Below are 24,466 nucleotides of genomic sequence, written 5' to 3' on the forward strand. Positions count from 1 at the left end.
TTATAAGAAATGAAATCTGCCTTTTAATGGATTTGTCTTGTAATTAGATTATTTTCTTACCTATAAAGATATGAGTTAAAATGAGCTGCTCTTAACATGAGGTACTTTTAACAAATCTCACCTGTATGGATTCTCTGGTGTCTAGAAATACAGATGTGCTTCTACTGAAACTTGCTTAATGGGAACACCTGTAGATCCTTCTCTTGCAAAACATACTTTGCAGAAATGTGACATTTTGTGGACAGGATTGAATTTGACCAGTGAGTTCAGACATCTTAAAGAAGCATATGCATAAGTGTGGTCATGTAGGGTTCAATTCTCTGTTTCCAAGACAAATAAAGCCCTGTTAAACCAAGCATCATGCCTATTTATGTGTCCCACTGAGAGTGTCCTCCAGTCACTGCCCTGCACCAGAACCCTCTAAGGCTTGTGTTTCACTGCTGGAGTCAGACCTCCCCTGAACCTATGGTCACCACAGGGAAATCTGATTTTCCCTCCTCCAAGGCAGAGAGCCCTTGGCTTCCAAATGTCATTTGCTGGAGGTAGTACTCTTAATGAAATGAAAGATGTAGGCCACCTACGGAGAGCAGCCCGCTTTGTGCTGCGTTTCTGTGTTTACATGCAGGAGTTGTGGGACGAGACTACTCTTGAACTGTGCTAGATTTGGAATGGTTTTTTGAAGCATTGAAGGAAATTAATTTAACATTTACAGCATGGTAGTTGAATTTACAAGAAGGACTGTTTTCAATAAAAAAAAGGGAAAAAGATTGGAAGAAGGTTTAGTGCTGAGCATTGAAGGCAAACACCACTTCCTGTTTAGTAGTGTGTCTGCACTCCGGTGCTGTATCCTGCTAGGATGAACCTCTTGCTGCCGTGCAGGGGAAGGGGCATAGTGCTCAAACTGGGTGATTTTGTGGGGTGTCTTTTGCCAACAGAACTTTCACATTTATTATCTTGGTACATTGGAGGAGAGTTGATCCAAGACATGGCTTCCTTACTCTGATCTCCAAGCTGGGTTAGTGCTGAATGGAGAGTTTGCAGGCTCTGCTCTCCCAGTGAGTTCAGCCTGCCAGGAACAGAAGCAACTGGGGATCAAAACTGTGTCTACTAGTGAAAGATCACTTTATGTGATAAAGGTCTGTTTATAGATGTTTTAAAAATCAAGAAATAAATGATTTTTTTTTTTTCCAGAGAGACATGAAGGTAAAAGTATCAGTGCAGCCATTCCAGCTGTGAGATCATTGGCATTTTTTAATCCATTTTCTGCCTGGAATAGAGATACTAACAAAATAAATGTTTGAAGAAATAGATCCGAATGCTGTTATTCATACCTAATCTCCTTTGTTTTTTCCTCAATGCTTTTTTAGTGTTGCGAACATGCCTTCTTGACTATACTAGAATAGTGCATGTTTCTTAATGAGGCAGTGGCTACAATTGGTAGCAACAAATTACCACTGATAATAAAGTTACCTATTTTATATGAAATTAGAGCTGTTGGTGTTTCTCTCTTCTAAGCTGGAAACTCCGTGGTGATGACCTAACTCAGCTGCCTCTCTACTGTCATCTCAGTTTTGAATCAAGGCCCAATAGGCAGTGACACCAGGCTAACAAAAGAGGGCTGCAAATCTTGGTGGTCTCCCATTCAGATGGTATTGCCTTCCTTGGACAAAGGGGTGAGTAGGGCTCCTGAGTGCCACTCTGCCTCTAGGGATGGTAAACAAGGAACGGATCACTGGTGGGAGGCATTTTTTGATCACTTGACAAAGCTGGGTAGATGGGATACCACCTGACAAAGGGCTGAGGTTTAAAGGAAGATTTTGCAAGGGCTCTTAAGAACAAAAAGGAAAAAATAGGCCAGAAAACTGGTTTTTTTTTCAGGATGTAAACAGGGTGGGCAGAGGTGAAGGGGGACTCGGCCATTCTTGGGGAACTCTGTTTTAAGCTCAGAGGATACAGACAAGGGAAGGAGGGAAGAGTGCACAGATGGCTCATTGTTTTGTCTAGCTCAGCATTCTTGCACTGCCGAAGTGAAGGGCAATTGTTTTAAAATCCTTTTTGCAAAGAGTGCTCTTTGCTTTCCAGCTATCCCTGGTCTCTGAGATGCAAACTGTAAACCAGAGGGACTGGTCTTAAATGCCCATTTGTTTTGGAGGGTCAGTCCAAGGGGCCCTGGGCAGTTGCTGGGCAGCAAGGCATTGCTTCTATGTGGGAATGAGGGGAAAGGAGTACTCCTGGGAAAAATGCACTGCAGCATTTGGTGAGGAGGTGAGAACAAAAGGATACACACAGAGGGGCTGATGCAGACCAGTGTTTGGCTTGGGGATCTTTACCAAAGCTATGAAATGTAGCACGAAACTGGAACAAACCTTACCTGCAATGACATCTGATATACCGTATAGTTTTCTTACAGTATTTCACTTTTTTTTTGGTAGCAATTAATTAATATAAAGAAACACTGCCATTTCTATATGTTATTGTTTCTACTGTTTCAGTTGCACTGGCACAGATCCTTCCCCTCCTCCCCTGTAAATTGTTGTGGCCTTTCTGGAGCAGGGGCCTTTTTTGGCACAGGCGACAAAAATAAACCATAAGGGCAGCTGTTGTTATGAATAAGGCTCAACAGGGGAGTTTTACCAGTAGAACTACAGCAATATAATTATACTGGTAGACTGGTTACAGTAAATTTCCTCATGAAGGCAAGCCTTAAGTTGACATTTCCTAGCTAAGTTGAATCCATATGTATAACCTTATTATGCAAATATAATATCTCTCTGAGCCTTGAATTCCTTTTTTACCCAGAAGAGTAACATTAAGTAGAAAAGCAAAGAATTTAGTGTTCAGAGATAGATGGGGGATTTTCTCTAACAGAGCAGTTGTGATGAGCTGTATGCTGACCTCTGTGTTCTTTACTGGACAGGTTATTCCTTCAACAGTGATCAGGAACACAAGGAGAGTGTTCCTGCTTACTGCACTAAAATGTAAGCAGTACTGAAATATGCTGTAAGTTGACATATCTCCCAGCTTTCCTGTTTGAATGACAAGCTGAACCATTTTGTAGTTCACATAACTGAAGTGGTTTGGCTGAGAGGCAAAGCTATTTCGGCACTATTAAAGTTTTTAGGGGTAAGCCTGAAGCCACTGAAAGGATGGTGAGGGAATGACACTTTCTTTCCTCCTTCGTTTGATTTTTAAGAGGCAAAGATTTATTTTATCCTTTTGGACATTGTCTTACAGTGAATGGAGTTTGCCTAACGCTCACAAGCCCTAGAAGTTTCAAGTGCTTCAAAGGAAAGATAATTTTGCAGGAAAAGCTTAACACTCAAAGGCAGATTTAAAAAATACCTGTAGTAGACTTTACATTGCATATGTCTCATGTTTCCCTTTTGGGAGTCTTTCACCAGCAATCCAGTGCTTTCTTTTCTCTGGAATTACAGCTCAAGCTCCAAGGACCTTTCGCTGACTGTTTAATTGATTAAGATCTCTCACAGTGCTCATCAGTATATTTTTAAGTGCACCCTTTGCAATGAAATGAGACTATGTAACAGCTCACTAGAGAAGGCAGAATTGTCTGGATTTCTATAGCTGATGAAGTGAAAGATCAGGGATTGAATTCCAGATCCATCAGGATCGTTGAGACATAGATGGGTTTACATTGGAAGGGACCATAAAGATCTTCTAGTTCCAATCCCCGCTAGACCAACTTGCTCAAAGCCCAATCCAGCCTGGCCTGGAACACTTCCAGGAATGGGGCATCCACAGCACTGCTGGCCAAGCCTGTGCCAGTGCTTCAGCACCCTCACAGTAAAGAATTTCGTCCCAATATCTAATCTAAACCTATTGTTTGTCAGTTTAAAGGCGTTCTCCCTTTTCCTGTTACTACCTGCCATTGTCAAAAGTCTTTCTCCAGCTCTCCAGCCCTTTGGGTACTGGAAGGTGTTCTAAGGTCTCCCTGGAGCCTTTTCTTCTTCAGGCTGAACAGGCCCAAGTCTCTTGGCCTGTCCCCAGTCCTCTGAGAATCTTCATGGCCATCTTCAGGACCTGCTGCAGCAGATCCATGTTACTTTTAGGATGGGAGTCCCAGAGCTGGATGCAGCAGTCTAGGTGGGATTTCACAAGAGTAGTGTACAAGAGCTGAACGACTTCCCTCAACCTGCTGGCCACACCTCTGGTGGTGCAGCCCAGGACACAGTTGAATTTCTGGGTTGCAGGTGCACCTTGCTGGTTCACATTGAGTGTTTTGCCAACCAGCAATACACAGGTGCCTACAGCCTGCTTGCAAGCTGTTAGAGTTCAGGCTCCTAAAAGCTCCTGAATACCTTTTATGCCCTGAGTTCATTTATTGCACAGCTGAGAACATAAATGTATGAGAGTCCCAAAAATGTGCTCAAGGATATATTAAAGTTGCTTCTTGCATGGTTTTTCTTAAAGTACGTTCTTTAGCCAGCAGGAAAGTAATGGGAGACACCAGTGTTTATATTCTATGTAACATATTGGAGTCCTGATCCTCGCCTGAGACCTTTAGGCAATGCTGAAAAATAGTCACTGTAGCTCTCAGTGGCTTGGGTTTTTTTTCATATTCTTTCCATCCTCCCTATGGCTTTTGAAAGGCACTTTTGTTATGCGAATAGGTTCTTCCCAGCAGCTGCAGAACTTTCCACAGTAGGAGCTAGGAAGGAGCCAGCAGACACTGCATGGAAAGTTGATGCCCTTTTCCCAACTGCTCATGAAGCACAGCAGCACTGCCCTTCCCAGCCACGCTGGCTCAAATTAGCCCTTTGCTAATGTTCTCTTGCCTGGTGAGGTAGCAGCTGAGCCTTAGGTGAAGTTGTGGAGATGTATTACTACTACTACTATTATTATTATATTATTATTGTTGTTATTGTTATTGTTGTTATTATTATTGTTATTATTATTGTTATTATTATTGTTATTATTATTGTTGTTATTATTATTGTTCCCATCCATCAGAGCTAAGTATTCAGTTCCAATATGAATTGGGATCCATGTGCAGATGAAAGTTTGTCTTCTCTGTCATGCAGAGACTATGTGCTTTGTTGGCAGAATCACCTCCAGCTCAGGCCAAATGAGAGCGCTGTTCTTCTGGGCCTTGTAGAAACAAAGGATGAGTAGTTCTGAAGTATAGCATAAATAGGCAGCTTAAGTAAAATGTTACAGGTCTTGATAAGTTTTCTTTTTCATTAGTGCCTTCACTCTTGTTCTGTGAATGCAATAGTAAATCCTTATTGTACTCCTAGCTTTTCCTTCCAGATCCTTTCAGTGGGCATTAAGATGATGCAAGTCCTCTGCAACTTCCCAGGCTTTTGCAGTGAAACTGTTTGCACTTTCTTTGCCAAGCAGCACAGCTTCACTTGTGGTGCTGGTTGTGGTGGTTCAGAAACTGCTCTCAACACCTCACCTGGGCTGGGACTGATTCTGCTGGCCATGAAGTGGGAAGCCAGAGTTGCTCTGTGGAGGAATGTGTGAGTCCATGAGCTGAAAAACATGGTCAGTAGTCTAGTTACTCAATTACACGTAGATTTATTTATTTTTAATAAGTTGTTTTGGAAATCATGAAGATGAATGGTTTGATCTTGTCAGTTTAGTTATAACTGTAATGGGAGAGTAAACCATCACCTACTGGTATAGCTACATTTATGAACCGTAAAAAAAGAGAAAATAAAATGTAAACTGCCCTCGTGTGAACATCTTTTGCTGGAGTAGAAAGTGACATTTCCCATGCAACCTCCTGTTTCATATTTGGTTGTTTTAGTCATTTCCCGTGTTCTGTATTTGTCCATGCTGTGCAGAATGTGGAGTTAATTTCCCAGCTTTTGTGACCTTGATAGATGAGTATATAAGCATTTCCTATATAATGAGTGTGTCACATTACTCTTTGAAGCAGAGAACTATCATTATTTACATCTGAGAATCAAATTCCTAAGTAACTTGTTGAGGAGGATGAGAAGTTTGTAGCAGACAGGAGATTCAAACTTAGGTCACCTGGATGCTGTTTTAGCACTTTCAGAATATTCTGAAGTTTCCCTACGCAGTGTTAGTAATGAAGCAGATCCATCCCTTTGGCACTGATAGGGCCTTTGCAGCCTTTTGCCCTTAATCTGCAAGCACTATCCCTACAGGTGTGATTGTATGTTGGCACTCTCCAGAATGAGACAATAATGCTTTCAAGCCTCTAGAGCTCAAAGGGATTAACCTCCAGCAGCTAAGCGTGATCCTCGCCTTCTTCCAGATGTTACCATTTTCATGGCATGGACAGTAGAGCCCCGAAGAAGATTGCCTTAACTTGCAACCCAGCACATTAAAGTGACCAGAAAACTCCTGGTGGTTTACTTTAACATACTAGGCTGGAGTTAGCACAATTCAGGAGCTGTTTCCCAGGTGGCTGGGCAGGAGCTGAGTATAGGAACCAACTCAATTCCTTGTGAATTATCAGCTGTGGGCCCTGTAAGCACAGTTCTGGATACAGAGTATCAAATCAGAAGTTCATACCTGTGTCCTTGACCATGATGTTTTGTAGGATCGCTTGGGTTGGAAGGGTCCTCCAAAAGTTTCCAGCTGATGCTTTCTCAGAGGGCTGACTTCCCTGGATCACATCTCTAGATCCTATTCCGGAGTTTGATCATTATCTAGTGACACTATATAAAACAGTTGTGCCTGCAGAATTATGAATAAGGTTGACTTGACTCTAGGTTTAGAGGAAAAAACAATTTAATCAACATTTGTTATTCACAGAGACAATTTTGTAAAAACAAAATCTAAACTGTGAGTCTCCAGGTTTCAGGGACAAGATTGTAACTGGCTGCATTTTGAAGAAACTGAGTAGTAAAGTCTGTCAAATCAATGTTGTGTATGTGTGAATGAAACTTTATCTTTTCTCCTCTTCCTCTTCTGCCTTGTAACATCTCTTCCCCCATTGAATGGTAGCTCTGTGAAACACAGTTCTGTTTTCATACTGGCCAGCACAAATCAATTCACAAATTTTTACTCAGATCTATCTCAGTCTAAATTTTTTAAGTGGATCCTATATGAGTATTTCAGAAAGCTGAGAAATGCCTCCAAATAACTGCAGAGTGGGTGTCTCTGCATCTGTTTGGATTTAGATGTTGGAATAAGTCTCTAAAAACAGTTTAACTTTCTAGAAGAGTTTTCCATTCGGTTGATGGCTTACACATTTGATGTGATGTACTGGAAGAGCAAGCTCTAAGAGGTGGCTGTCACAGACTAACATCTCTGAGCACGGTGTCACTCGCTTTCCAACCATGATTTTACATGAACAAAAGTCTTTGAGCATGTGTTCATTTTTTTATATTTGCCCTTGTTATGCATGAAATTTTGTCTTAAATCAAGCTACAAAGGAGTCCAGTAAGATTGTGTGTGCAAGTTTGGGGTGGCAGGAGCTCATGGAATTTCCTGCTAAGCGCTCTGAAGAGATAACCATCTGACATCCAGATAATCATCCCCTGCTTCTCTCAAATGTTTTTCTGTGAAGGAATACTTTTTAAATGTCAGGAAACAATCCAGGGGAATATGTGAGCAAGCAGGTAGGTTTTGGGTGAAATAAGTCTTCCGGATACTTTTTAAGCCTTTTATATAAAGGGGTTGCTGTGCCTATTTTTTTACAGAATTGCTTCACAGGAACCTCCCAGCATGCCATCGGGGCTCTCATATGAGAGTTTTATACTGTTTGACAGCTGCACTAAAAACAACTGCTTCCTGTTAGGCAAGATGCTGGAAGCACTAGGTATGGTCCTTTTTTTTCTTTTTTGTCCTTTTTTTTTTTTTCTTTTTTTTTTTCTTTTTTCCTGTTTCCCTTAAGCTCTGGAATCTGAGAGCCATTTGCTGATGGTGGGTAGAAATTGTGCAATGCACCTGGAGCTTGAATTCAGAAGACTGACTGTGCATAATCTTGTTTAAGGCACATCAACTCTTGCCTGATGTCCTTCCCAGGAGATAAAGACACTGAAGTGTTTAGCTCAGTGGCTGCTGAAGGCTTCTCCTTTGGTTTTGAACAGGAGACCACACTTTGTGTTGCTTGTTAGTGGGAAGTAAAAGGGAAGTGATTCATGTCTCAGGTAATTTGGGTGATTCTTAGGGAGGACCTGTGAAGTCAGTCACTGGGTACCTTGATGCTTTTTGTGACACCAGTCCTCTGTGTTGCTAACAGTAGTCTCTTTGCTACCTAGTATAAAAATCTTCTGGGATGGATATTAGCTCTGCAGCCCTAAAACACTGTTGAGGGTTGAACTCTGAAGTGCTTTGGTCTCATTAGGCAGAGTGGTGGATACTGCCCATCACCTTGGTTTGATCATCTCCTCAAACTTCAAGAAGATCCTGAGAAGCTGATCTGGAGTATTGAAAGCTATGAATTGGCAATTACTGTGCTGGGGTTTTTTTTTGGTGGGTGGGATGAGGACTGTGGGTACAATTAAAATTGGTACTGATGCAAGTAACAGCAGCTCTTTCTGATGTCAGGTTTAGAAATGTAGTGATACTGTATTTCTGCAGCTTTCAAAGTGGCTCACCAGCAGCAGAACAGGTAACTGTCTTTGTAGAAGATGTGGAAAGATGCAATTAAGGAGTTGAAGTAAAGGCATCTTAAGTGGCTTCACAGAAGTAGTGTTGAAGCAGCTGACAACTGAGTGACTCATTCCAGAGTGCTGTGACCTTGCTTCCCAGAAGAGACTTGGTTTATCTTTCTGAAGCTGTTGGGAGTGCAGCTATGACTTCTGAAAGTTCAGTCCTAACTATCCCCTAACAGCCTGAAAGGGCTTTCTTGTTGTTCTCAGGCTGAAATAATCACAGTGATTTCCCTGTGTAAACTCCCTTTTTGGTTGGGATTGGTTCACCTAATATATTTATATGCACATACTCTTAAACTCTCAAAAAAAACAAACACCTAGTACACTCTGCTCCTTGTACAGAGCTATGTAGCTTTCAAAAGCAGAATTGCCGAAATACTGCCATTTGCACTGCAGTGAAGCAAACCTTCCCTTCTTCCTTGCAAAAGTGAGAATGAAAATGCTTTGGTAAATAGCTTTGATTTAAACTGAAAAGCCTCTGGTTTCCAGAGCTGCTTTTAAAGCAAAGGGCTACTTTGGCTTTTGATCCTCTTAAGCTGGGTTATTTGATGTGAAAAACGCCCTGGGTACTCTGCTGCAGAGGGGAGCAGCTTTTCAGTTCTCTGTGTGTGGCTTCAGGAGAGGGCCTGGCAGAGCATGGGGTGGTGGGGGGCTCGGGGGGGGCCTGATTGCACAGCTCTGTAAATAAAGGGGCCTCTATTTCTTTGGATTCTTTTGCTGGAACTAAATATCATGATCAGTGAAACTCTTACCTCATTAAATGTACAAGCCAGGCTCCTCCAGCATATGTGCAGTGCTGCAGTGTGGTTTGTTCTGCTGAGCTGATTTGCTGTACAGATAAGGGAGTTTTAACCTAAGAATGGCATGTAATGTATGACCTTGGCTTTTGGAAGGTTTATTTTTGTTCTTTTGACAAAATAAGGTTTTAATATTAAATATGGGGTTGGATTTGACTTGGAAGATGCCAGAGCCTTCTACTACTGCTGTAGTCATAATATAAAACTATCTGATGCGTGCCAGTGAGCATGCAGCGAGCCAAGAATTTCTCCATCAGTGTTTATTTTTCCAAAAACTTACCCGGTTGTTTTGCAGTTGGGTTGGCTAAAAAGGTGATGCACCCTTGTGTTGGAGGGAGCAAAGCAGTGGTGGGCACAATATAGTCCATGCTGACTCTTTATATTTAGCATCTTTAGTTTTGGGGCAAAATACGGGCTTTCAGCATCCCCATACACACACTTCCTTAGTGTTTTAAAAGTGTTTACAAGAAACTTTTGCTCAAAACTCCAGGATTCATCACAACCAAGGCATAAAACAAACTATGTGAAATATTCAGATCTGTTAGTACAGGAACTTAATGCTGTACTGCAGCTTTCAGTTTGTGTAATCAAGGCCATGCAGGGATACAAAATAATATTTTTGAGGCTTTCTTCCTGCACATGTTCCATCTCAGATCATCATCTTAATGTAAAGCTGAGGTGCTTTTGGACTGCTATGCTGCAGGAGTTTGGCTGAAGAAATGACCTGTAAAGCGCTTCAGTGCTGAGGTGCTGAATAAGCTCCAAAGTCCTTGTTCTAAATTGGCTGTAGTTTGAATTGGTTACCTTCAATTTAAACCACTACCACACCCCCCAAAATAAACCTCCCAAACCACGCCCTCACCCCAAACCCAAAAACAACACCAAAACAACAGAAACACCCAACCAACCTAACCGTGACCAGAAAAACCCACACCAAACCTACCACCTCACTCCTCACCTCCCTAGCTCTCAGGGAAACCAGCCTCAAATAGTGCAGAATCTTTTTTCTGTAGATCAAAAGCTGTGATCAAAGTGTGTTGCCTCTGCAGCTGGCACAGGAGTTGTGTCAGGCTGACCTGCTGGGAATGCTTTCCACTGGAAAGGGAGCAGGTTGGTGCAGGTACAGGTAGCAGAGAGTGTGGGGAGGTCCCTGGAAGAGCTCATGGCTTCCATGTGCTTTAGCAAGATTTCTTCCATCTGTGGATTGTTGTTACCCTTCCACCCAGTTTTGGGGTTTTTTTTGTGGAAATGTGGCTTGTTTGGTCTTTCTCTTCTGGAAGTATTGTTAGGGTTTTTAGTTTGTTCATTGACTGCGGCTGGATGAAGATGGTTGATTTTCTAGAAGTTTTCCAGCAGTTTGGGGGAAATTTGAAACTTACAAGAAGATGCACAAGTTTGAACATCTGCAAGGTGTGATGGGGTTTTTTGTCCAGCTTCTAGTCATCCTCATAAGAAAATGCTTAAGCAGTGGAGACATGCTCTAAAAGGAGGAAACTGCCATGAGAACCCAATGTTTCCACATGGAATAGAGAGGAGTCTCTCTGTTCTTGTGAGAGATAATAAGCCATTTGTCTTCCATTGGCATATGTATCTGGAAATCTTCGGTTTCTAACTGGGAAAAATAATTTCCCATGCTACTTGCCTCTCCATTAGCAGACTGATGCATCCTTATCATCACAAATTTTGAAGCTGGGGCCAATGTAAGCACTTGTAGTAAAAAGGATATCCATAAGAGAAGCCAAGCTGCATAACTTGGCTACTGGATACATCTCTGTGACCAAGGGTTAGAAGCATGTAGAGAGGTTGTGTAGCTTCTGAAGCTCATGTCTGCCTGCATTCTCAGGTACATCCCCCAGACCTCATCCAGGAGCTCTGATCCTGTGTTATGGTCCATTGTTCAATCAGAGAAATTTCATGGCAGTTGTTGAAACTACATTGAATTTACCTTCAAATACAAGACTTCTATTAAGAGTAAAAGCAAAATCTTTGGCAAAAATACTAACAAAATTACTATCCTATTTACATTCTGAATATTAATATTTCTTTATATTAAAGACCTGTCTAAATTAAGCATGAAGTATTTCCAAAGTAATCACCAGTATTCAAAGCCACATGTGTCACGATTTCCTCCAAACCATATTACCAAGCTAAAATTAAACAGATCAAAGACTTTCACTTTATAGACTGTTACCTCAGAACAGCTGCACAGTGCAGGTGAAATGCATGTTTTTAAATTTTCCCTGTATTTTCACCAACTTGTGGCCATTAATGGTTCAAAACCATTTTAAGTCTAATCTTTAAATACAAATCTCTTACATGCAAATAAAATTCTTCTAAGATTTAACTGTTAATTTGAGAATATAAGCATTGTATGCTGCTGTATTTTCTGAGTGTTCTCTGGAAGATACATCTTAAATCTTTGGGAGATTTTTTTAAAAAATCTTAAAAGGGAAGTAGCTTAATGCTTGTTTCCTTACTTTTTTTGTTTGTTTTAATTAGCAGATGTCTGTTTTAAGAGTCAAACTACCACATGAACAAATCCATTTAAGTAACATTGCTTGTCAGCTTTACTGCTTTGTGACTGCTGCTGTGTTGCTGTATTGCTGAGTTGCTGAGCAGTATTCTCTTAAATACAAATGTTGCTTTAGTTTTGATGGATACTCACCTAAACACTTCCATCAGTAACTTTCATATGGATCAATGTAAAGCATGTGTGGTCTTCTTTAAACAGTTATTTCTGGGAGGCAAAGATCCAAGAGGTTAAAAAAAAAAAAAAAAAGCCCACTGAACTCTAGCTCATTGCATATTAGAAGTAAAGCTGTGTTGTTTCAGAACATGCCTTGAAAGGAGGAAATTCAATAGGGACCCATCTTACTTTCCAAACAATTTAACTGAGAAAGATCAGCTCGAAGGCTTTTTGTTAACTTTGATCTTTCTTAAAACTGACCCATTCATAATGTGTTTTGGTTTCTGGTTTGTGCTTTTCCTGGAATCAGTTCTTGAGAATGATCCACTTTGAAGCATTTTTGTTTCTCCCTTTAAGAAATACTTTTTTCCTTTACTAACTGATACGGGAAACTAATAAAGCACTATAGGGATGCTGGTTGTCCAAAGTACAACTTTACATCTGTGAGGATATCACCGTTCTGTATCAGCCAGTCAGGTAGATCTGCACATGGTTACAGAACTCAGGATTCACTGCACATCCAGATTCCACTCCCTGGATGGCTGATTCTGTGAGGAGAATGCTCATCCTTTTTCCATGGTCCTAGTCTTAAATCCTGCTCTGGTCAAGAACTGTGTAATGACTTTTTATTTTTCATTCCCTCCAGGTTTACAGGAACAGATGGACCGAGTGGTTTTGGGTTTGAGCTGACATTCCGACTGAAGAGAGAGACGGGGGAGTCGGCACCACCCACTTGGCCAGCAGAGCTGATGCAAGGCTTGGCCAGATACGTCTTCCAGTCAGGTACCCCAGGGTTAAATACACAGCCTTGCTTTTTCCTGCTCTAGTTTTGAAGTGCCACATTGTTGCAGGATGTGACACTTGTCTCATCAGCACCCAGTCAGGTCTTGGAAATTTTCTTTGTGTGGGTACCAAAAAGAGTGTGTTTCTTCCTCCAGCCCCACCTGCAGGGACAAAACCAGTTTTTGTTCAGGTTACTGCAAATCCTCAGTATTGAAAAGCTGAAGTTACACAACAGTCAGTAACTATGGGAAGTCTGCCCAGTGACTCTTTCCTGCATAGTTGGGTTCAAAGAATCACAGAATGAACTAGATTGGAAAAGACCTTTGAGATCATCAAGTCCAACCTATGACCTAACATCTCCTCATCAACTAAAGCATGGTACTGCATGCCACATCCAGTATCTTCTCTCAGCAAGAAAAACACATTTGCCTATCCTGAATGGCTGAGGAGCAACCATCTAATAAGGTCTCACTTCTCAGCAGAAGCACTATAACAGCCAAAAACATTGCAGCTCCATCACAGGCAAATCGCTTCCAGTGGTCCCTGCAGCCAAGCAGTAGCAATGCATATGAACATGGAGTTGTTGAGATACAAAAATGTAAAAGTTGTAAGGAATGCTAAGGCTGGGGGGGGGGGGGGGAGGCAGGGAATTAACAATTGTGAATCATTACTGCAGATGGAGAATTGCCAGAAAACTGGGAACCAGGGTGCCTACAAACCATCCTCTTGCACTGGTCTTTCATGCTTTCATTTATATCACTGGATTGAATGTTAATTTTAGTGTCAGCACATGAAAACCTGTGGAATGGCTGATAGCTAATGTACTTGAAAGGCACTAACCAGCATCACAAGATCTGAATGAAAATATTTAAAGAACATTTTTTAACCTAATTTGAGGTTCTTTACAGGTAAAGTACCTTATAAATCAATGGTTATTGAGTTTGTAGCATTTGGTACCTGCAGTACTAGTTCATAAATTGCTCAGTAACTTTTGATTCAGATGATGGTTTTCAGTCAGCTGGCTGACTCTCAAAGGGACAAGGTCTGGGTAAAAACAGGATTGTTCCACTAACCTCTGTAACAAATCTGAGGAAGTGGCAGTCTTGTGGGTATTTTTCTAAATATTGCTGGACAGAGTTCAGTGCCAGCCCAGATAATTGCTTGTCTTTTTGTAACCTTCCCTGTGTAGCTGTCTTCCCCAGTTGCCATCCAAAATTTGTCTCACCTTTCTATCTTTATTTTTGCAACTGTTAAGCATCTAAATCTATGATTGTTATTATTTTTTACATTGTTTGAGATTCCCATCCTGCCTAAATTGTATTGCACTTTTTGATACTAACCATGCAGTGAGGAGTTCATATTCACATTTTCTATGCAAGGACTGCAGGGTCTGAAGAAAACATCTGAGTCTAAAAAAAAAAATAAAAAAAAAAATCTCCCTCTTAGATACAAAGTACTATATGTGTTACATGTTAACTTATACTAAATATCCTACATCCCATTTGGAACATTTTAAATTTCCTAGTCCAGGCTAGTTCTCATAGCAGTTGTTTGTTGGGCACTGTCTTTTCACGTGTGAGAGGAGGTGTGCGGAGTGCGATGGGCTTTGGAAGAGTACTTCAGGGCAAACTTCATGGTGACTGAGCAGGCAGTCAGGGCAGAGACTTCCCTTATTCAGTTCCTGCAGTCCCATCTTTTTAACCTCAAAGCCAAAGAACTGTTCTTAGAATGAAAAGAGTGGTTGTGCCGGTGCTTATCAGTCTGGCATGAACCACCCTCCAGTATTCTGCTTATCCATGCTGGTTTTTGCTTTATATCCGCCATGACTCTTTAAAGGCATGCTCAAACTCATGCTGATGGATTCTAGCCTCTGGGTGTTTAGTTTTCAATTTGCCTTATGAAGAACAACAGTGTATGAATCATAAATTGACTTCTTTCTTTGACTGTGAGATTGGGTGGGAGCCAATACCACGCTCATCATACAATGGGTGAACCACATGCTGGGTTACCTTAGGAAAAGCATGAGCAGCAGATGGAGGGAAGTTATTACCTCTTTGGCATGGCACTGGGAAGGCCTTGCTTAGAATATTATGCCTTGTTTTGGGCCTTTAACAAATACTGAAAAATTGGAGAGTGTTCAAGGTAGTCAGGGTTTCTAGGGCATGTGAGCCATGAGGCGAGCTGGAGGGAGCAGGGCCAGTTTAGCCTGGGAAGAGAATGTGCAGGGTGATCTAATTGGAGCCTACAGCTGTAGGGAGGGTAGTTACAAGATTGTCGGGTCAAGCCCTAGATAGTACATCAAAGGACTACAACTCTGAATTGCAGTATGGGAGGCCCTGGAAAAACTTCAAGGAAAACTTGCTCACAAGGAGAGTGGCGAAGGACAGGAAATGGTTTATAGGAGAGCTGCTGGAACTCCATTCCTGGAAAGGTTCAGGACTTAGCTCAACAAAGCTAAGCTGGCCCTAATCTAGCACTGGTGATGGCTCCACTTCAGCTAGGGAGGCTGGACAAGAGACCTCCAAAGGCCCCTTAAAATATTACAGGAGTGTTGGTTTTTTGGCATTTTTTCCACACTGCTCTTTAGCAACCAGCTATGTGTTATCACTGACTATTACCAACCATTTCTTGCCTTGTATAAAAGGAATCTGTATACTGTTGCAACAACTGAACAAACTCTACTTTTATTTTAGTACAAATTTGATTATCACATGTCTCTTTTAGAAAAGAATTTTCTCAGGCTAAAATCATCTGGTGAATAATAGACATCATGTTAACCCTGACAAGATTATGCATTTAAAAGTAAGACTTGTAACGGGGCCTATTTTATAATTTTTTCTTGATCTTTCAGGGCAATGCCAGCTGAGCACAGCTAGATGCAGTAATTTTCTAATTTAGTCAAAGATCTCTCACTCCATTGCTCTGCAGAGTCCCCAGTACTTCTGCTACATCTGATGTGTCCTGCTTTGTTTTGTTGTACACCCTTGAGCTGTTTTCTCTCAGGATGGTAGTGTCCAGAGCAGTTCCTGTGTTCTCCCTTATGTCACTCCTGGGTAATCAGGCACCCAAGTCCTCGGCAGTGTTACTTTATTTTCTGCCTAGTAGAGTTTCTAGCCCAGTTTGACATTCTCACTCTGCAGAGCCAAGTGAGTTTCTGCCATTGTTTTTTCTTGTTTTTTTACAGGACTTCTCTGTTCAGATGTTGAAGCTTTAAAAACTGTGAAGTATTTGAAGGTCTGGTTTTTCTGAAGCCCATTGGGCATGAAGCAGGCTGTGGCATGACAGCATTGTTTTACACGATGAAAGGTTTCTTTTTGCTGGAGTTCTTTCTGACTGTAGTGCTTAGAGCATTTCTCAAATGAAACTGTGATAAGTGTTGTTCAACTCTGTTGTATGTACCTTAATGCTGTCCTCTTCAGTTGTTTCAAAAAAAAATATTATGGTGTCTCTTTAATACTCTGAAGTAGCCTTAAAAACATTTGATGAACCGAAACAACTTAAGTAAAGCTTATGAATCCACCCTGAACAAGAAGCAAGAAAAAGAAGGAAATTGGCAGAAACTTCTTGGATAGGTTCCAAGCACTTTCACATGTCAGAAAATTGTTTACTCTGAAAGCTGAACTAAGAGCTAAACTCTTATCTCTTGGTAAAAACCAGCTTTTTAATTATCAGAGATGTGCTGCTGAGTCCAGTTGAAGCTGGGGGAGAGTAAGGTGTAGTTATACTCCTGCTGAGCATGAGCATTTTCAGTGACAACTGAGTTGAATATTCACCTAGCAGCTACTGCTGTCCGAAATATTATTCCTATGTATTGCAATTGCAAAGCATGTCTCATTGCAAGTGATGTATTTTTCTAACAAACACTTCTAGGCATATGCATGTTGCATTCCTTTGTTTCTCTCTCCTGCACTGTAGCAGTGCTTTAGGAAAGCAATCTTCTGCATTGAATTTCAGACCTCTTTCAGCCTTGGTTTCTCTGTTCACTCTAACAAGCGCTTGGTGCTTTTGATTAAAGGGCAGTACTTACCCTCCTTCAACAAAACCAAGCTTTCAAGTCTCAAAAAGTTTTATTTGTGGCTTTATCTGTTCTTAATTTTATCACTGTTTGACCATGACCACAAATTCCAACTCTGTTAGTTTTAAAAAATCCCCAAACCTTCAAACCTTGAAAATGAAACTTTGCACAATTCCATGACCTTAGCTTGTCATGGTTCATGGGTGTACTGCAAATATCTCATGGTAGAACAAATTTATACTTCAGTTCAAATGAAAAGGAAGAAATGCTCTTCCTACAGAAAGCTTATCCAGACCTTACTGCAATTGTTAACTCTTTATGTACTAGTACATAAAGTATTAAGACCCTTGATTACTACAGAGGGACTATGGTTTGTGTTTTCCTGAAATTAGAATCTGTATTTTCTTTCTCTCTAGGGTAAATTTATGTTGTTTTCAAGGGTCTGTCTGATATGTGTTATGAAGACAATATATTGATGTAGCACGGAAACAAGTATGCATGTGTATGAGCTCTTGCTGCTTCCATGTTTTTAGCCTGAAAGAAAACAGCTGCAGCTGTCAGGTACAGGTTTGGAGAAATTGTCATGAAAACTCATCATGCATAGAGCCTAAAGATAATTATGTGGCAGATGTCATGGTTATATTCTCCACAGTGCACAGGTTGTAGTGGGGAATGAGCCAGAAGTATTAAGAGGATGTCCATGAATTAGAAGTTTGCAGGTTGGCTGAGCTTGATGACATTTGCCCCAGAACATATCAGCATGAGCAGGCTGAGCCCCTCCTGGTTTAGGGATGACAGGTAGCATCACAGGAGACTGGAAAACTGACAAATGCTGTTCCTCGCATCCCATAAGAAAACCTGTATCGGAACCAAAACAAACTCCCAAAATGAAAAAAAAAAAAAAATCTAATTGGTCAATCAGATTTCAGGTCTTAAGAAACTGCTAAGAGAAACAAACTATCCAGAAGGCATCCACAGAACAATGGATGTTCCAGGATTGAATTATCAACAGTAAATTAGAAGTAAGTAAGTAGCAGGTACCATAGGAAGCTGTGAATGTTGGTTACCTTGATGCAACTGAGACTTTTTACCTTGTCCCAACAAGTGTGTGAATTAGCTAAGGAAATGAGATCTTGGTAAAAGGCAAAGAAGAGGGCTGCAATACTGGTTGGATTGTTAGACTCTGAGTAATTGTCAATGTGTAGTCATCAACCACAAAAGATGGATAGAGCTGGGAAGTACTGGTGTGCAGTAAGGGCAGGGAGGCATAACAGGTGCAGGGTCCTCTCCTGACAGTAACATTCCAGCGCAGTCTGTTGGGGGAAAGCAGCAGTTCTGGAAAGAGAAGAAAACTATTTGGAGTTTCTGTTACCAATGAGCTATACTTAAATCAACATGCTCTTCATGCTGAGAGATAGAAGTGGAATTATTCTGATATATAAATAGAAGTGTTCTGTGTATTGCATAGAGTTGGGTCCTACACTGCAAGAGAGAGGGACAACATTGTATTTCATTTTGGGCAAAAAGCTTCAAGTCAGATGCATCCATCAGTTGGAGAGAGACTGGAGGAGATTAGTAAGAATGATCCAGAGGTCCAGAAAATATGATCTGTGAAGGAATGATCAAAATAGTTACGTTTGTTTAGTCTAAGGAGAAGAAAATGGAAGATGTGAGAACAGTCTTCAAGTATGCAAAAGGTTGCTGTAAGGAATAAAGTAATAAATACATTTTTCATGTGCCTACTGGGGATAGGAGAGACTAAAAATTCTGTAATTTAACTACTAAAATGTTTGTAAAATAAGCTCAAGGTTTATCATTAGGAGACCTTCTGAATGGCAAGTGACATTTGTATAGTGGCAGATTCCCTATTGCTGCATTTCTTTGAGAACAAGTCAAACTGTTCTTCATGGATATTTGTCAGGGAGAGTTGATCATTCCTTCAGGCAAGGGCAGAGTTAGAACCTTCTTAGTCTCATTTATTATTATAAATATGTCTTGAATGACTAAGTATTCTTTTCTGGTCTTCTAAATGTATTTTTTTTTATTCCATAAATAGGTAATTTATCTTTTCTCATAGCACTGAAAGATATTTAAATCTGAGTTTGATGTCTCAACTAATTGAAAAGTTGAATTATAATATCTGACCTTTGACTAGCCAATAGTAGAAAGCTGCTTGCATTCTGGGTACTGCAAAACAGTAATAACAAAATGTGCAGGCAAAGAAAGTAAGGATGCAAGGTGCAATTTTTCAGTGGCAATTTAATGTAGATTTCAGCTGAGTACTTCAGAAGTAACTTGTAGGAATTATTCCTTAGAAAACTTACTACTTCCAAAAAATGGATTGGACAGAATCAATTCCAGTTAGGTACATGACAAGTTATACATGTTGATAACAACATGGCAAAACAACAACCAAACTAACTATAGCTGGTTTGGTTTTGGGTTTTTTCCCCACAAACACCTCTGCACTGTCATGGTGAAGGATCCTCTTTTCAGAGAAAAAGATAGATTTCATATCTGTTATTTATGTGAAACCTGTAAGAACTTAGTATCTGTGAGCTTCTGTTTTCTGTCATGATTCAAGTCCATGAGCCAATTTCCCAAAGTCTCCCCTGGAAAGGAGGATGGTTCTGCTGCATGGAAGTGCCCAAGGCAGCACAGCTGCACAAGCCTTTGGCAGCCAGGCCAAAGCAGGCCCAAAATGAGGTACATGTAGCCTTCCTTAGTAATTTCTGACATGTTGTACTTTCTTCAGGTAGAAATTATTTTGACAGCTTGTCTCTAGTTTAAAGAAGGACACACACACAATTCCTGCCACGTGCATGATGTCCCAGTACATCTGTTTGGGGCCATTATGCCATCTCTCTATGCCACAGTTTCACCTTTGTTTAAGCAAGGGTGATTATGGAAGTTGTAAAGGCTGCAGGTGTAGATACTCTTCTTATTCAGCAGTTTTCACCTGAATCAAATTAGTTTAGTCTGAGTCAAGGAGGTTCTTTGTGTTTGACAGGCACTATAACTCTTACACTGAAAGTGGGGCTCAGTGGGATTAGAGGATCTGATGGGGGTCACAGACCTCCAGCCATTAGCCAGCAGATACCTTGGCAACTGCTGTCCTGCCATAACCAGCAGGACTCATCTTCAGATCTCCTGGGGTACAGAAAGCTTCAGTGTAGTAGCCTCAGTGACTCCTTGCTTGCCAACATGTTTTCAAACATTCTTGACACAGGCCAATTTCTGTGTGTAAAAAGGAAAAAACCAAAACAAGCAACCAAATTCTAAACCTAAAACAAACTCCTTGCTTCCTTGAATACAAATGAAGCTTCTCTGGCTTGTTTGTAAAGCTGTTTATTTCTTCCCAAGAGGATGACTAAAGCCAAATAAAATCTGCCAGTAATTCATACACATTTTTCCCTGACTGTACCCTTATATTTTTATTTTTTTTTCCAACCCCAGGCCGATTTATTATTCTGTTCTGGTTGCTATGGCTTTGTAAAATATATATGTTTTTTCTATCATCTGTTTATAATATTGACCCGTTTCCAGTGTAGAGCTGGCCCTGTCTCCTCTCTAGTATTCCAGGATTTTAGATTAAAATTGTATGGAGATTAGCTGCGTTTTTTAGCTCTGCAAAGAAGTATAAATCAACATCAATTTCAATTCAACAGAACCTGTTATGTGCTGAACTCTGCTGTGTGAATGTTGAAATTGTGGCACAGTAAATTTCTGTAGGTGAACAGGACTCAACCAAGTGTGCAGGGGCTGCGTGCCTGTATTCTGCAAAGGGGTATGGAAACATTAAGTCACTGGTTCCAATTTAACCCAAGTTTGTCATGGCCAAAAGCTCTCATCATCTGATAGTTATTCAGCGGTCCATGAGAAATTGGTTGGGTTTTAGCCTAATTCCTCTTAGATGTTACCCATAAAACAAGCTGTTTGTGAGTAGCAGCTCAGATCGAGCCTGGTCCTTTGCGTTTTTGTACGCTGCGTCCTGCACTGCTGCAATAAATCCCCTTCTCCAGAGACTGCTGCCTTTGAGCTCACCTCCCCAGTACTTCCCATCCCTCCCCCATCTCCTAAGCCAGCCTTGTCACATCCCCTAGCTTCCAGCTGGGACGTACGTGCTGTGAGTGGTACCAAATGATGTGCTGGCTGATAAAACAAACCGGTTGCTGGTGTGCTGAGTGTTTGGCAGATGAGCTGAGCACAACAGGCAGCTGTCAAGCTTGTGCTTTAGTCCCTAACCTGTAGCTGGCTTCCTCTGGAGCCGGGTGGCAGAGCTGAAGTTGTTTGCAACAGAATTGCCAGATGTAACTCTTGTAGGTTGTCTTTAAAGGCACTTTTCAAGTGCTGGCTGCCATAGACCTGGCCCTTTTTACTCCTCGTAGATCTGGATTCCCTTGCTGAAATTAATGCAGGTCCTCTCTTCAGTCTTGCAAAGCTTAGTATGATTGGTCAGTTTGTATGACTGTAATTTTTGGGGCCTTCAGAGTTGGATGCTTTTAGCCTCACTTGTGAGGCAGGGATACACGCAGCTCTCTTTTGTGGGTGGGTGCTGAGGCACAGGCTTGCCAGTCCTTGGACAGCAGCTTTGCAGTGGCCTTGGCCATGGCTGAGGTTTCCCTGGCTGTGAACTAGCACGCAGCTGGTGGCCTGTCCTTCCTCTCTGTGAGTCCTCTCTTGATCAGAGTGGTTTCAGATGTGGGTGATAAACTGAGAGGACATAGAGCAGGGACACAGCTGTGAATGCCAGCCACCACGTGTGTGGTATGCCTGTTCTTCCTGGCAGCACAAATGGAGTTGCATGGATTTTGTGTGGTATCATTGACTTCTCTTCCTGTTTCTAGCAGGAAGGGTGTTGCACCTTTGCAATACTGGAGGCACCCCTGTGCCAAACTCAGTACTGACCTTTGCCTTGAAGTACTGTCACTTCATCAGCCACTGATGGGATAAGCTGGCCATTATTTTTTGCTGCTTGTTATGGTTTTAGTGAGTAGCATCATTTTGTCCTTTGCTTGTGACTTGCTGGGACCTTGGGCTGCACTAGGGAATCTCTTCCCCACACATTTAATTCAGCTGCAATATAGAAAAACCCCTGCTGTCCTTTGGCCAGGTTTGGAAAGTGCATGTTGATTTCCCAGGAACATGAGAGGAAGGGACCAGCACCACTGCTGAGTGACGTTGCCTTTTGCTTCATTAGCACAGGTGCTGTGAAGCAGGGCTGGGCATGAGACTCCTCCCAGTCAGAAGTGCAGCAGTAGGAAAGCATGACTGGAAACCCAGGAGTTTCCAAGGACACCTGTACTCCCATTTTACTTAGAGGATGAAAAGTCTATTGTCTTATGTTGTCATTAAGCTAGTTACATAATATAAATTGAAGTATTTTCTTCTCTACCTACCTAATCTCCCACAGTTTGGACTTTCTCCCTACCCTGCAGTTTGTCTGGATTCATGGTTATTTCCTGTGTCTAGCTGTGGAAGCAACTGTTGTCTTTACAACCCTTAGTTCTTGGCTGGGAACAGGTCTCTGACCTTTTCCAGCCCCAAAGGATAGGTTCACACTAAGGCATGGAAAGACTTTGCCAGGAGCAAAGGCACAGAAAGCCTTTGTTGCTTATAAAAGACTTTGCTGAAATAGAAGGAAAGCTGTCTTCCCCTAGACTGCTTTACTGATTACATAGTATTTCCAGGCAGTAAGTGAGGGATCTCAGTGCTGCCTGAAAGAGAAGGCTTGTTTGTAGCTGCTACTGCAATTTAGATAAAGTAAGTTTAGGCCCAGTTTGAGTTGGCGAGATTTCAACTGATGCTGTCCCTTTTAATTCTGTCAGCTCATGTCCTGTTCCTGCCTGGGAACTGAACTTGGCTTGTTGTTTTTCAGCTGCTCAGTACAGTTCATTCAGTTGGTTTATTTAAAAAAAGAAAAAGGGAAAAAAAAAAAAAAGGGGTGGAAAATTTGTCTTCTTTCTGTGTTTTACATCAGTCCATGAGCCCTGATGCTGATGCTGCTCCCAGAGGGTTAGGGATGGATTAAGCACCAAGACTTGTTACTTTGATACATGGTTGTACTTAGAAATGCACAAGTTGTTTTAGCCTTCATATTGCAGGTGGGCTGCTATTGGGAGAGGGAGGGAAGAAGCTGGCACAGAGACCTGGAGGAAGCTGTGTGATGCATCTTTGAGCAGGGCTGCTGCAGCAGCCCAAGTGGCAGAGGGACAGCCAGCAGGCCCCACGCCCAGGGATGCCTGGATGCTGGCCCCTAGCAGGTGTTTATCCAGAGTGGCTGCAGTTCAAGATCAGGGCTGATCTGGGTGATGCTGTCTGCCCAAAGTGGAGGGGAGCCGAGCTCTCTGCAGGAAGCCTTTTCTTCCATCCTACCCAGAGCCTCCCCACTGCAGGAGAGTGAGGAGGAGCCCACATGTTACACACCAGCAAGCTCTGTGAGGAAGAATATCTCTTAACCCTGGGATAAAGGAAGTGGGAGAGAAGCTGCACATGGTCAGCCCAGCCTTGGATAAAAGGCTCTGTCCCGTGTTCTGAAGGAGGAATGCAGGACAAAGGAAACAGCACAGGGAAGGCAGAAAACTCCCCCTCCTGCTGGTGTGAGGTCCTTTGGCCTCTCATATATGAGGTCTTTGTCCCACCCGGCCTTTCCTGGGAAACGGAAGCAGCCGCTTTAGCAGTTAAAAGCTTCTGCAGAGAACAGTATTGCCTCCTCCTATGGAGGAGCTGAAAGCAACAACACAGAGGGATTGTTCTGCAGTTGCAAGAGCATCCTCTCTCACTGCCTGTGTGCAATTGTTTGGGATGCACAGAGAAGAGTTTGAAGGTTGCACGTACTGAGTAGCCTTCTGAAAAGGGCTGTGTTTTCCCTTGACAGCTGCCAAGCTTATGTTAGATGAAACTGCAGAGTAGAGTAACTGCAGATGAACTGCAGAGCTGGAAGTTGGGTTCACTGTTACATATCCACCTTCTTACACATTCTATTGAAGATCTGTGCAGCAAGTGGTGCTCAAACTGTGCTTTCTGACTAACCCACTCTGCCTGTGAGAGTGGCAGTGCGCAGAGCTCATTACAGACCATCTTCTGACAGCCTCAGAGCCAAAGATCCTTTGCAGCAGCCCGCTCAGCCAGGAGGCAGCAAATGGCCACAGCAGGGGAAGGGTTTTGTTCTTGGTGGGAAAGAGAAACTGGGAGAGTATATTCAGAGGCCGTGGGCAGCCCAGAACCTGAGGGAAGTGGGCTCTTGTGTTTCTGATTTAAAATTAGGGGCTTAAAGGAGCCTTCTCAGAACAATTGGGATGGTGTTTCAAAAGATGCTCCATAAACAGGCTGTCCATTTTGCATTTGAACCATAAATACAACTCTTGGAATAAGTGTGTTTCTCCTGCAGTACTGTAATAGGTTGCCAGAGCTCAATGCATAACTATTTTATGCAAGTATGTGTGAGTGCAGTTTTTCTGTTTCCTGGCCTTTGGCCTCCTGCTTTGCCAAAGTAAAACAAAAGTTTGGCCTGTGCAAGCTTTAAATTCCTGAAAATTTAAGGGAAAATAATCAACCACTGAGAAAGATGACACAATGCGCTCTTGAA

At 41.9% G+C, this 24,466-nt stretch overlaps 1 protein-coding gene across 2 annotated transcripts in view; it reads left to right on the forward strand.

Moving 5' to 3' along the window:
• The window catches only part of SUFU (SUFU negative regulator of hedgehog signaling), a 90,216-nt gene that overhangs the window by 11,265 nt on the left and 54,485 nt on the right, over positions 1 to 24,466 (forward strand). For both annotated transcript variants that reach the window (XM_015633359.3, XM_015633360.3), the window contains exon 3: positions 12,727 to 12,863. In XM_015633359.3, the coding sequence (XP_015488845.1) occupies positions 12,727 to 12,863 (137 nt within the window). The remainder of the gene's footprint in view (positions 1 to 12,726; positions 12,864 to 24,466) is intronic.

Source organism: Parus major, chromosome 6 (assembly GCF_001522545.3).
Source record: "Parus major isolate Abel chromosome 6, Parus_major1.1, whole genome shotgun sequence".
NCBI classification, from domain to species: Eukaryota; Metazoa; Chordata; class Aves; order Passeriformes; family Paridae; genus Parus; species Parus major.